The sequence below is a fragment of the Esox lucius genome, chromosome 5 (assembly GCF_011004845.1).
Source record: "Esox lucius isolate fEsoLuc1 chromosome 5, fEsoLuc1.pri, whole genome shotgun sequence".
Classification (NCBI taxonomy): Eukaryota; Metazoa; Chordata; class Actinopteri; order Esociformes; family Esocidae; genus Esox; species Esox lucius.
In genome coordinates, this window is record NC_047573.1 from 7,737,501 (window position 1) to 7,751,257 (window position 13,757).

The 13,757-nt window shown below is 44.4% G+C and overlaps 1 protein-coding gene across 31 annotated transcripts in view; it reads left to right on the forward strand.

The window, feature by feature from the left end:
- LOC105006738 (neurexin-1a) overlaps positions 1-13,757 on the forward strand; it is a 389,916-nt gene that overhangs the window by 130,702 nt on the left and 245,457 nt on the right. For 15 of the 31 annotated variants that reach the window (XM_034292318.1, XM_034292322.1, XM_034292310.1 and 12 more), the window contains 3 exons: positions 1-265; positions 3,514-3,558; positions 4,739-4,900. The exon at positions 1-265 is cut by the window's left edge and continues 37 nt beyond it. In XM_034292318.1, the coding sequence (XP_034148209.1) occupies positions 1-265; positions 3,514-3,558; positions 4,739-4,900 (472 nt within the window). The remainder of the gene's footprint in view (positions 266-3,513; positions 3,559-4,738; positions 4,901-13,757) is intronic. The other 16 variants (XM_034292324.1, XM_034292326.1, XM_034292336.1 and 13 more) reach the window with 2 other exon arrangements.

Sequence of the window (13,757 nt, forward strand, 5' to 3'; positions counted from 1 at the left end):
GTTCTTCTGCTACGACCTGTCGTTAAACCCCATCCAGAGCAGCAGTGACGAGATCACGCTGTCCTTCAAGACGCTGCAGAGGAACGGCCTGATGCTCCACACTGGGAAGTCTGCAGACTATGTCAACCTGGCCCTGAAAAATGGAGCCGTGTCGCTGGTCATTAATTTGGGGTCCGGAGCCTTTGAAGCTCTAGTGGAGCCGGTCAATGGGAAATTCAATGACAATGATTGGCATGATGTCAAAGTTACAAGGAATCTGCGTCAGGTAACAGTACAATGGGTGACAGGAGGCTTACTAGTGGACTCATGTAGATGAGCCAAATTACTTTGAATTTGGTCATTACAATCAAAGTGTTTTAACCATTTTGGAATGAATATTTGGATTGATCATAGACATTTGTGACATGTAGGAGGATTGCAGCATTTGAGCAGGGACATATCTAGACCAGTTTATTTTACAGTACTTTTAGGGGATCAGCTGTCTCAGTGGTGACCTGGGGTTTTACATTTGAGTCATTTATGGTTTCAGTGAATAGATTGTAAGATAGGTAGGTAGAACAACCATGGAACTGAGTAGTAGTAAGTACACCAATATATATTTTATATCCACAATATATGTGGATATAAAAAGTCTACAAACCCCTGTTAAAATGCCAGGTTTTTGCGATGTAAAAGAATGAGCCAAAGATAAATCATTCCACTTTTAATGTGACCTATAATGTGAACAATTCAACTGAAAAACAAACTGAAATCTTTGCGGGGGGGAAATAAAAACCTTACAATAACCTGGTTGTGTAAGTGTGCACATCCTCTAATAACTGGGGATGTGGCTGTGTTCAGAATTAACCAATCCCATTCAAACTCATGTTAAATAGAAGTCATTACACACCTGACATCATTTAAAGTGACTCTGATTAATCACAAATAAAGTTCAGCTGTTCTCCTGACATTGCAGTTGCATCTTAGTTGCATCTCAGAGCAAAAGCCATGGTCCACGGAGAGCTTCCAAAGCATCAGAGGGATCTCATTGTTGAAAGATATCAGTGAGGAGAAGGGTACAAAATAATTTCAAAAGCATTAGATATACCATGGAACACAGTTAAGACAGTCATCATCAAGTGGAGAAGTTATGGCACAAGAACTGGACGTCCCTCCAAAATGGATGAAAAGACGAGAAGAAAAGTGGTCAGTATGGCTGGAAGCGGCCTACAGCAAAATTAAAGGAAATTCAGGAATTTCTGGCAAGTACTGGCTGAGAGCTACATCTGACAACAGTCTCCTGTATTCTTCATATGAATGTGCTATGGGGTAGGGTGGCAAGACGGAAGACTTTTCTTACAAAGAAAAACATCTAAGCCCGCAAAAACAAACATCAAGTCTCCCAAAAACACATGGGAAAATGTGTTATGGTCTGATTAAACCAAGGTTAGAACGTTTTGGCCATAATTCCATAAGGTATGTTTGGTGCAAAAACAACACTGCTCATCACCCAAAGAACACCATACCCACAGTGAAACATGGTGGTGGCAGCATCATGCTTTGGGGCTGTTTTTTTTCAGCTGCAATCTGACAGATTTGGAGCGCTTTGGCAGAGAAGAGTGGGCATATATTGCCACATCAAGATGTGCCATGCTAATAGACCCTTACCCATAAAGTGCTTCACTTTTACTTCACAAGAACCTGCCATTTTAACAGGGGTGTGTAGACTTTTTATATCCACTGTATCATAATCTTTAGTTACATCAATATAGTAATCATTCATATTATTTAAATCAATATTGTTATCATTAATATTATTTACACCAGTATAGTTGTCATTAGTATTAAGTACATCAACATAGTTATCATTAATATTATTTACACCAATACTGTTAACATTAGTATTAATTACATTAATATAGTTATCATTTATATTATTTACATCAATATAATTGTCATTAGTATTATGTACATCAATATAGTCAGCATTAATATTATGTATGTCAATATAACTATTGTTCATATTATTTACATTAATATAGCTATGATTTATATTATTTACATAAATATAGCTATCATTAGTATTAAGTACATCAGTATCACTATTGTTAGTTAAGTACATCAGCATAGGAATCCGTAGTATTAAGCACATCAGTATAGCTGTCATTTGTAGTAAATATATTAATATAAATATTAGGGATATAAAGTGCATCAATATAGCTTTGAGTAGTTGTAGGAACATTAATATACTATCAGTAGTAGTAATTACATCAATATAGCTAAGTAGTAGTAAGTATATCAATATAGCTAACAATTGTAGTAAGTACATTAACATAGCTATTAGTAGTTGTGAGTACATCGATATAGATATTAGAAAAGTTACCCACTACAATGTTTTATATTTTTGGTGACAAAGTTGGGAAATATTTTATAAAAATTTTATAAAACAAAAATTTAAAACACATTGTAGGAAAATACAAGCATCACAGTTTGCTAAATGACATATATGTAAAGAAAACAATACACTCAATGTTAATACGGTTCTGTTGTACAAAATCCTGACAACACAATAGCTCTCTCTAGATATGTTCCTGCTCGGATAGTGGGGGCCTGTTTCTTATGAAACACTGAGAAAACGAAAAAAATATATATAGCCAAATTGAGTAATGTTAAAATCTAATTTAATTGTAAAAAACCTAAAACAAACATTAGAATGCATTATCAAAGTGCATGCTCAATGGGGAAATCCAATCTCCATTCTCCTTCTCATTCTGTGTCAGGGTCTTCTTTGCTTTGTCTCATTGCAGTAAAGTGATCCTAAAGTCCATCAATAAGACCAAAATGAAGGTACAGTAGCCTACTATAAGAGGAGATCCTGACCAACGACGTCCCAATGGATGGAATCGGTCAGAATCCTGGTCCAAAACTGGTCTTGAAAAGCATGGACCTGAACTGGTCCTAATCATGAAAAAAGAAAAAAAAAATGTACAAATTAACCCCAAAGCATTAAATGGAGAAGTAAGATCTGAAGGACTTTCGTTAAAGAGGGTCAACTGATGCGCTTTAGGCATTCTCTCTTATAAACCATGTGATGTCTGTCAGTCATACCGTGTTAGGTGGGGGGGGGGGGGTTGTTGGGAATGTTGATGCCTACCCAGGGCAGTCCAGTCTATGTGGGTAGTTCCACATGGTCCATAGGGAGTCACTGATTCAACGCTAGCATTAGCTCGCTTCCACTCGTGGGAGCATTTTAACGGTCTGCTTTTCTTTCTTGTAAAAACTAAAAAAAATATATATATATATTTTGCCCTTTTTTTACTCTGTGTTTACTAACATGCTTTGAAACAAACAACTAACATGTCATTCATGGAATGTGTCATACTACTAACCAAATCTCTTTTTTGAACGACTATTAACAACAACAAACTCAGCAATGTACTAACCTTTGGTAGTTTATCATCATCTCTTTTTTGAGTAACAGTCGTTATTGTGTTCACAGTTTTTAATTTCCTTTCTCCCCCCTCTTCCACAAAGCACTCAGGCATTGGACACGCTATGGTAAAAAAACTACATTGTTCGGTAGATATCATTCTAATTGTTTCTTAGTTTGGGTTTGTCGTCTGTGTTTTTCTTTTCTATCCTTTCTTACTGTAGACGTCATTAACAAAAAAGGGGAACTGCGGTTGGTACTCTTTCTGCTTACGATTTGACCTCCTTTTCATTTTGACTATATTTTCATCCGTCGGTTGGTTTTCACCACTTCCTGTTATTTTTTTACTTCCTGTCTCCTGTCCAGTCACATTTTTAGGAGCATCGTTTCGAGCCTTTTGCATCAAGCAGTGGTTAACGAAGGAGGACCAATGTTTGTCTCCTGCCTGGCTGGCCCGATGCTCATTGGCTCAGCCAGTGTTTTATTTTCCATACACTCTGCATGGCATGCACTTTGAATGCTGCGTTGCACATGCTCACTCCATCATCCGCCCGGTCTAGCTGTCCTTTGTCACTGGAGATATTTTTTTTTGCCCCGCTTGTTGATAATTTTGCGGTACGACCCATCCATCGCGCACTTCTGCATGTGTCCAACACAAGTGCAAAGTGGACTACTGTTTCTTTCTATAACCATTAAACAACACCATCTCAGAAAACAATTCTTTTTGCAAGCTTGCATGCAAAAAGAAAACACTAAACACTTTTTTTTTTACTAATTTCTGTTATCATTAACCAAACGCTTAACCTGTGGTTGTGGCTAACTTGCTTGTGGCTTTCTATATTCAACTCACCTGCATGTTCTTTACTTTTCATTAGACAACAAACTGATTATTACATTTTACTAATATGTAACCCTAGCAAAACTAACCTAGTCCATTCTACTAACTACTAGCACCATTTTTGTGTCTGCTGAAATTACTTTTGAGTTGCAGTAGGGGCTAATTTACTAACACAGTTAGTCTGAAGTAATCTGCTAACTAACCAACTAACTAACTCCCTAACTAAACTAGCTTCAGCATTTCCTAGGGGGGTAGCTATTTACTTCTCAAAATAATAATCCTAAACTGGACAAAATAAACAATCCAAGAAAACAAGAAACAATAACAGACATGAAAATGGGTTTCTATACAACCTATACAAAAAAAAAATCTATAAAGGAAAAACTATAATTAGCTTCTGGGACTATAATAAAGAGGCCAAAAGCCCCTGGACTGAGAGCTTGAAGGCTATCTGAGTATAGCGTGTCCTTTCCCTGTGCTTTGTTGTCTAGGTAACTATATCCGTGGATGGGATACTGACCACCACAGGGTATACTCAAGAAGACTACACCATGTTAGGCTCCGACGACTTTTTCTATGTTGGCGGGAGTCCTAGCACAGCTGACCTACCTGGATCACCAGTTAGCAACAACTTTATGGGTTGCCTGAAAGAGGTAAAGAACAATATCACTGTCTACTATCTCAGGGTGGGTGCAGTGTGTGTGGGGTATATCAGGGTGGGTGCAGTGTGTGTGGGGTATATCAGGTTAGGGGCAGTGTGTGTGGGGTATCTTAGGTTAGGGGCAGTGTGTGGGGGGTTCTCAGGGTAGGGGCAGTGTGTGGGGTATCTCAGGTTAGGGGCAGTGTGTGTGGGGTATCTCAGGGTAGGGGCAGTGTGTGGGGTATCTCAGGTTAGGGGCACTCTGTGTGGGGTATCTCAGGTTAGGGGCAGTGTGTGGAGGGTTCTCAGGTTAGGGGCAGTGTGTGTGGGGTCTCAGGTTAGGGGCAGTGTGTGGAGGGGTCTCAGGTTAGGGGCAGTGTGTGGAGGGTTCTCAGGGTGGGGGCAGTGTGTGGGGGGGGTATCTCAGGTTAGGGGCAGTGTGTGGGGGGGTTCTCAGGTTAGGCGCAGTGTGTGGAGGGTTCTCAGGTTAGGGGCAGTGTGTGTGGGGTATCTCAGGTTAGGGGCAGTGTGTGGGGTATCTCAGGTTAGGGGCACTATGTGTGGGGTATCTCAGGTTAGGGGCAGTGTGTGTGGGGGGTTCTCAGGTTAGGCGCAGTGTGTGTGGGGTCTCAGGTTAGGGGCAGTGTGTGGAGGGGTCTCAGGTTAGGGGCAGTGTGTGGAGGGTTCTCAGGGTGGGGGCAGTGTGTGGGGGGGTATCTCAGGTTAGGGGCAGTGTGTGGGGGGTTCTCAGGTTAGGCGCAGTGTGTGGAGGGTTCTCAGGTTAGGGGCAGTGTGTGTGGGGTATCTCAGGTTAGGGGCAGTGTGTGGGGTATCTCAGGTTAGGGGCACTCTGTGTGGGGTATCTCAGGTTAGGGGCAGTGTGTGTGGGGTATCTCAGGTAGGGGCAGTTTGTGTGGGGTATCTCAGGGTAAGGGCAATGTGTGGGGGGTTCTCAGGTTAGGGACAGTATGTGGGGTATCTCAGGTTAGGGGCAGTCTGTGGGGGGCTTTTCAGGTTAGAGGCAGTCTGTGGGGGGATTTTCAGGGTAGGGGCAGTCTGGGGGGGATTTTCAGGGTAGGGGCAGTGTGTGTGGGGTATCTCAGGGTGGGTGCAGTGTGTGTGGGGGGTTCTCAGGTTAGGCGCAGTGTGTGGGGGGTTCTCAGGTTAGGGGCAGTGTGTGTGGGGTCTCAGGTTAGGGGCAGTGTGTGGGGGGTTCTCAGGTTAGGGGCAGTGTGTGGGGGGTTCTCAGGTTAGGGGCAGTGTGTGGGGGGTTCTCAGGTTAGGGGCAGTGTGTGGGGGGGTTCTCAGGTTAGGGGCAGTGTGTGTGGGGTCTCAGGTTAGGGGCAGTGTGTGGGGGGTTCTCAGGTTAGGGGCAGTGTGTGGGGGGTTCTCAGGTTAGGGGCAGTGTGTGGGGGGGTTCTCAGGTTAGGCGCAGTGTGTGGAGGGTTCTCAGGTTAGGGGCAGTGTGTGTGGGGTCTCAGGTTAGGGGCAGTGTGTGGGGGGGTTCTCAGGTTAGGCGCAGTGTGTGGAGGGTTCTCAGGTTAGGGGCAGTGTGTGGGGGGGTTCTCAGGTTAGGCGCAGTGTGTGTGGGGTCTCAGGTTAGGGGCAGTGTGTGGAGGGGTCTCAGGTTAGGGGCAGTGTGTGGAGGGTTCTCAGGGTGGGGGCAGTGTGTGGGGGGGTATCTCAGGTTAGGGGCAGTGTGTGGTGGGTATCTCAAGTTAGGGGCAGTGTGTGGGGGGGTTCTCAGGTTAGGGGCAGTGTGTGTGGGGTCTCAGGTTAGGGGCAGTGTGTGGGGGGTTCTCAGGTTAGGGGCAGTGTGTGGGGGGTTCTCAGGTTAGGGGCAGTGTGTGGGGGGGGTTCTCAGGTTAGGCACAGTGTGTGGAGGGTTCTCAGGTTAGGGGCAGTGTGTGGGGGGTTCTCAGGTTAGGGGCAGTGTGTGGGGGGGTTCTCAGGTTAGGCGCAGTGTGTGTGGGGTCTCAGGTTAGGGGCAGTGTGTGGAGGGGTCTCAGGTTAGGGGCAGTGTGTGGAGGGTTCTCAGGGTGGGGGCAGTGTGTGGGGTATCTCAGGTTAGGGGCAGTGTGTGGTGGGTATCTCAAGTTAGGGGCAGTGTGTGTGGGGTCTCAGGTTAGGGGCAGTGTGTGGGGGGGTTCTCAGGGTAGAGGCAGTGTGTGTGGGGTATCATATTGTAGTGGCAGTGTGTGTGGGGTATCATATTGTAGAGGCAGTGTGTGTGGGGTATCATATTGTAGAGGCAGTGTGTGTGGGGTATCATATTGTAGAGGCAGTGTGTGTGGGGTATCATATTGTAGAGGCAGTGTGTATGGGGTCTCAGGCTATAACATAGGTTGCCAATTCAATAGGCAATTTCAAATTATTTTGGGTGGTGTTCCTCCCACCTCACCCCCACTGCCCTGGGGTTACCTGTCAAATGAGAATTTTTTTTTTTTCCAAAACCTAATATTAATATACAGCTCTGGAAAAAATTAAGATTCCACTGCACCTTTTCTTTCCTTTCCAAAAAAAGTCGAAAAGTAAGGTTTTGAGTGAGGAACAGAAGGGTTAAAATTAAGAGACCACTGCAAATTGAACTCATCTGTTCCTCACTCAATACTTTTCTTTTAAACTTTTTTGGAAAGCAAAGAAAAAGGTTCAGTGGTCTCTTAATTTTTTACGGAGCTGTATTTTCGAAAAATATGGTCGAACCATCATAATTACACCACTGTCACACCCCACAGTTACTACAAAGGGAATTATGTTTGCAGAACGCTAAGCAAGAGTTCTAAATCAGTGAAAATCTATTTGTAATCAATTGTGAAACCTTTCACCAAACAAATTTAGTTCACATATCGTGGAATCAGAAGAAACACACTATATAGTTTCTTTAACATCACCATCTGACTTTTAACAAATGGAAGTTCTCTGTACTTTCAAAAAGCATTTTGCAATACTGTTATACACACGGTGGAGCAAATTAAATATATTCACCCTGACACACATTCGTAAAGGAAGGTGTTTTCGTGTTCCATTTCTCTTTTCTTTTCTACTAAATATTAAATTTGGTGCTTAATGGGAACGGTGACCCAAAAAAAGCATTTTCACATCAGCCCCCGCCAGGTAGTGCACCTCAGCCTCCTGAAGTAAATATAAAAGCTTCCATTTCATTTATCTTTTAATTTCCAAAGATGTTATTTTGCTATTCCTTCTGTCTTTCTCTTTATAGTTGTTTTTTCCTCCCCTATTACTCCCTGTTCTCCCTCTCCCGTAGCTTTCAGTCTTTCTCCTGTGATGTCCTACATTTTTTTTCCTTCTGTTTCTGCCTTTCTCCTTCTCTCCTCACCTCCAGCCGAGCGTCTTGTCCTCTCTGAAATAACAGAAAAGTTCTTAGGCGATGTGGTCTTAATGAGCAGGTGCAGACCACATGTCCACACTCCACCTCGTTAGGGCTATGAGCTCGTTAAGGGGTTATACCTCGTTAAGGGGCATACGTGTCTTCGTTAGGGGAGTGCACCCGAGGTGATACACGGACGTGTCCCAAATAGCGTCCTGTTCCTTATGTAGTACACACCGCAGAGCTTCTGAAGAGACACAGGAAGGAAGGAGATAGAGGGGGAAGAGAAGGAATTGGAGAGGGAGAAGGAGATAGAGGGGGAAGAGGAGGAGATGGAGGGGAAGAGGAGGAGATGGAGGGGAAGAGGAGGAGATGGAGGGGAAGAGGAGGAGATGGAGGGGAAGAGGAGGAGGTAGAGGGGGAAGAGAGGTGGAGATGGAGGGGAAGAGGAGGAGATGGAGGGGAAGAGGAGGAGATGGAGGGGAAGAGGAGGAGGTAGAGGGGGAAGAGAGATGGAGATGGAGGGGAAGAGGAGGAGATGGAGGGGGAAGAGAGGTGGAGATGGAAACGCAGCCACCTGGCCCCTCTGTTGTAGCTGGTGGTGTCCTACCCGAAATCCATCCCTGCTCCCTTCACAGTGCCGCTCCTTTGACTCGGGCAGGGACTAGGGTTCCATTTTGGATGCACGCCTAGTTCTGTCAGTGGACCACACCAGGGTCGGGCGGAGCATCTTGGCCGACGGTGGTGACAAACACGCCAGAGTGGGGCGGAGTGGGTTGGTCGACGGTGGTGACAAACACGCCAGAGTGGGGCGGAGCATCTTGGCCGACGGTGGTGACAAACACGCCAGAGTGGGGCGGAGTGGGTTGGTCGACGGTGGTGACAAACACGCCAGAGTGGGGCAGTGTGGGTTGGTCGACGGTGGTGACAAACACGCCAGATTGGGGCGGAGCATCTTGGTCGACGGTGGTGACAAACACGCCATAGTGGGGCGGAGTGGGTTGGTCGACGGTGGTGACAAACACGCCAGAGTGGGGCGGAGTGGGTTGGTCGACGGTGGTGACAAACACGCCAGAGTGGGGCGGAGTGGGTTGGTCAACGGCAGTGACAAACACGCCAGAGTGGGGCGGAGTGGGTTGGTCAACGGCAGTGACAAACACACCAGAGTGGGGTGGAGTGAGTTGGTCGATGGTGGTGACAAACACGCCAGAGTGGGGCGGAGTGAGTTGGTCGACGGCAGTGATGAGCACATAAAGTCGTTATGGAACCTTCCCAATTGGAGGAGAGTCGGATAGACTCCTCATTCATCCCAGTCTTCTGTCTCCAAATCGGTCTAATCTGGTACCTGCACATTGCTCCATGGCTGTATTTAGAGCACCTGACCAGTGGCCATTTCAAAGGTGTACTTACATGGTGGTTAATCAAGTGTTAATCACATTTTGGAGTCTCGTCATTGTCATTGCAAGGCATTTTGATATTGGTTGTTTCCTATAAAGGGAATGTGCCAGCTAATGTTGTTCTGATAGTGACCTTGGGATATAACTAACAGGCTTATTATATCTGATCCTGTCACCATAAGCAGTGACAATTTTGGTGCCATATAGCATTAGATGATACCGGCGTTGTTGCCAGGTCTTATTGTAGTGACAGCCTTTCTGCAACCATCGTGGCCTGTCTTTTGGGTTACGTGTAAACATCAGCTTTTACTCTGGTATGTTCTGTTTGTCTCTTGGTCCTGTAGCTCTTGGTCCTACGGCATAAGTCATAAAGGCTGCCTATTTTTAACTTCTTCAGAAAAATCGAAACCTAATCTTTAACTGAACCAGAGTGCAGATTGTATGCCAGACATTAACTTAAGACCGAAAAGCTTATTATTTTTTCGGTAAACATGTATTTGGCTATAAAATATATCTGCTTGCAGCACTGCCTCTGTTCTGCAAGAAGAAATGGCTGCAGGCAGTAGTTGTAGAATGCTGACATACAATCCCTGTTCTGTAGGCAGTAGTCACAGGATGATGACATACGATCCCTGTTCTGTAGGCAGTAGTCACAGGATGATGACATACGATCCCTGTTCTGTAGGCAGTAGTCACAGGATGATGACATACGATCCCTGTTCTGTAGGCAGTAGTCACAGGATGATGACATACGATCCCTGTTCTGTAGGCAGTAGTCACAGGATGATGACATACGATCCCTGTTCTGTAGGCAGTAGTGACAGGATGATGACATACGATCCCTTTTCTGTAGGCAGTGGTCTCAGAGTGATGACATATGACAATATGAGCGGTGGTCAGTGACAGAAAGTCACTTTGGTGACTCTGATTGATGACTCGCCTTTGGCATAATCAAATTCAGTGTACACACACACACACACACACACTGCTTTGAGCACAATATTTAAGTGAATGTGTCCGCGTTCCAGTCATGCTGCTGTTCTCTGCTGTGATGACAACACGCTGGGGCGGTAACAGCCTAGATGTCATGCCCCAGTATGCTGACAGATTAGTGCAGGAACATTCACCTGTGACTGGGGAAGTGCAAGAGAACGAGGACAAGAGAGAGAGCAAGGGGGAGGGGGAGAGTGAGACTGAGATGGAGGGGGCGGGGGAGAGAGAGACTGAGAGGAAGGGGGAGGAGGAGAGAGAGACTGAGAGCAAGGGGGCGGGGGGGTGAGAGAAATAGGAGGGCAAGCCAAAGCCCCTCAGGTTCCTAAAAGGTGCCCTTTGTCTTGACTCAGAGGATCGACCGTCTTTTATTGGCTGTCTGCCTCTCCAGCCTCTAGCATTACTAAAGCCTCTCATTCGGCAGTCTGTAGGCTCTTTTATCTCTCTCTCTCTCTCTGTTTTTTTTTTTGCTCTCTCCAGCTCCTCTATAGAGATCATTTTCTCTCCTCCATTCTCCTTCATTCCTTTCCTCCCACCTCAGCCCCACTTCTTGGGGGTTACCTGTCAAATTGCTTATTTCCATGGCATATCTTTCTTGAAAAATACTTTCACGTCCGGCTTGGTTGCAGATTTCTCCATGCCCTGACCTTTAATGAAGCTTTTTCTTTCTTTTGCTACCTTTCTTGAAAGAGGTAAGAAGATAAAACAAATAAAAATACGTGTACACACTTAATCTAGTTCCAAACATTCCAAAATGTCTGTTTCCAGTCTTCCTCTATGTTTGTGATCAAATGTTTCCCAATCTGTCACCCCATTGGCCGTGCACCAATTTCCAACTGGTTGAGACACTCACTGCCTAACCTAGAGTCCATTGATCCTGGGTGTTTTTCCATACAGCAACACTGAGCTTCTCCAGCCATTGCAGACTCTGCTTTGCGTTTCGCACACCCACAGTTAAATAGACGCGGCTCACTTGATAAACATCCTGCTCCCTCCGGAGCCGTCACCCCCTCCCTGTTTCTGCAGGTGAACGCCGAGCATGACAGGAAGGGAAACAACAGGATTGTTTTGTTCTTTACACCATTGTGACACTCCAACCGGCCCCATTATATGTTCACAGCACACGTCGTTATGCTCGCCAATGTTTGTTTGCAATTATCAAGACAAAACGTACAAAGACAGCTGTGTTCTCCACTTGTCTTTTTCCTGTTTTACTTTCGTCCTTACCTTCGTCTGTCAGACTAAATCACAATCAGAGAGGCAGAGACAGACAGAAGGAGGTGGGTGAGGGGGGTGATTGCTCTTTTTCTCCCACCCCTGGGGGCTTTGTTAAGGATTGAGCTCCCGAAGAGCCTGACTGTTGACACGTCCGATACAGCAGAGGAAGAGAGGCAAGAGACCGAAAGACCAGTGCTCCTTATAATGGGGTTTATAGCACTCGCAGACAGAACAACACGTTATTATTGTGTTGCCACCAGTACAGGCACTCTGCAGGGGTGATGCTGATTAGGTTTACACTGAAGGCCAATCCAAACTGGATGCCAATCCAGATTCATTTATCTGGGTGGAGTGTTTTTTTGGTGATGCAATTCAGATTCATGAGGCATTGGTCCTTTTATTTTTGTTTTTTATTCTTTAAATTAAGCATTAGATTTTTTTGGGTATTGCTTGAAAAGCTACCAAGCCTGTTTAGCTTACTAGATTTTAACATTGGTCCTTTTATTTTTGTTTTTTATTCTTTAAATTAAGCAATAGATTTTTTTGGTATTGCTTGAAAAGCTACCAAGCCTGTTTAGCTTACTAGATTTTAACATGAAACATTTATGAGGAAAAATACATGCTACTATAAAATGTCAAATTCCGCACATTAGCTCAAAACAGAATGTCATGATTTGATCATGGACAAAAAAATGCAAAAATGCAAGGCTGTTTTTTCCAAATTCTACGTCAACATTTCCAACATGACCCTTCTGATTACACCATTATAGGAGAGGCGAACAAGCCTCCCATTTTGTGACATGAAGCAACACCTCAACAGTTAGGCCTCCATTTGCCTATATTTAGGATTTACCTTAAGTTAAGGCTTGCAAACTATTTCCGTTTCGTTTAAGTTTAAGTATGTTTGACACTGAAGGTTTAAAGCTCCGTACATTCTCCTTGGATATAAATTTGCCACTTATATATGTATAAAAAAATGAAAACCAGACTAGTGATACAAGACAACTGTCATGTAATATCCCTTCACTTACATACCTTCTTAGCATCCCTATTCAGTATGGGCAGTTGGTAGAGCCACAGTACAGTTCACTAATGTTACAGAAACTGTATTTACAGAAACCATCACATTTATAAGGACTGCTTATTCTTTAATGTCTTAGGAGATGTCCCTGCCTCTAATGGTCTATACACACCAGAAACAAAGCCGTGGGTAGGTGTTTAAAGATGTGTGCATGATTTAGTCCAGGCAGTCAGGGCGTTGAGCAATTTCACACAACAGCATTTTCGTCCCAAATGTGACCCTATTATGCAGATAGTGCACTACTTGTCTGTACTTGTACATAAGTGTCTATTCAAATGTAGTGCACTATAAAGGAACAAACTGTAACATTTAGGTCAAAACACTAGCTTGGAAACCACCCAACAAGGGAACCATGGATTCACCTTCCAATAAATAGAACATGCCAACCTGGGTTATAGCCTGGCTTCAAATGACGCTCTAATCCCTATATATAGGCTGGATCAGGGAATAGCCTGAAGTGCCAGTAGAAGATAGCCTATTGTCCAAGAGAGTTGGGCCAGAAAATGAAAGGCTGTTTGTCCTGATGTGGGCGCTGAAAATGAAAGTGTTGTTGTGCCCTTGAGGACTAATTGTTCTGAATCACTCTGGATGAGTGCCTCTGTTAAATGACTTAACTGTAAATATGATATATTATGTATGGTGTCTTCGGAAAGTAATACAATCCCTCGACTTTCTACCCATTTTGTTGTATTGTAGGCTTAATTTATAGTTGATTAAAAACTGAAAATATGCGTAACTATTCAGACCATTTGTCATGATACTCCCAAGTTGATTTTAGATGCATTCTGTGTCCTTTGATCATCCTTGGATTGGACATGATTCAAAACGGCACACATCTGTCTATATACGATCCCAC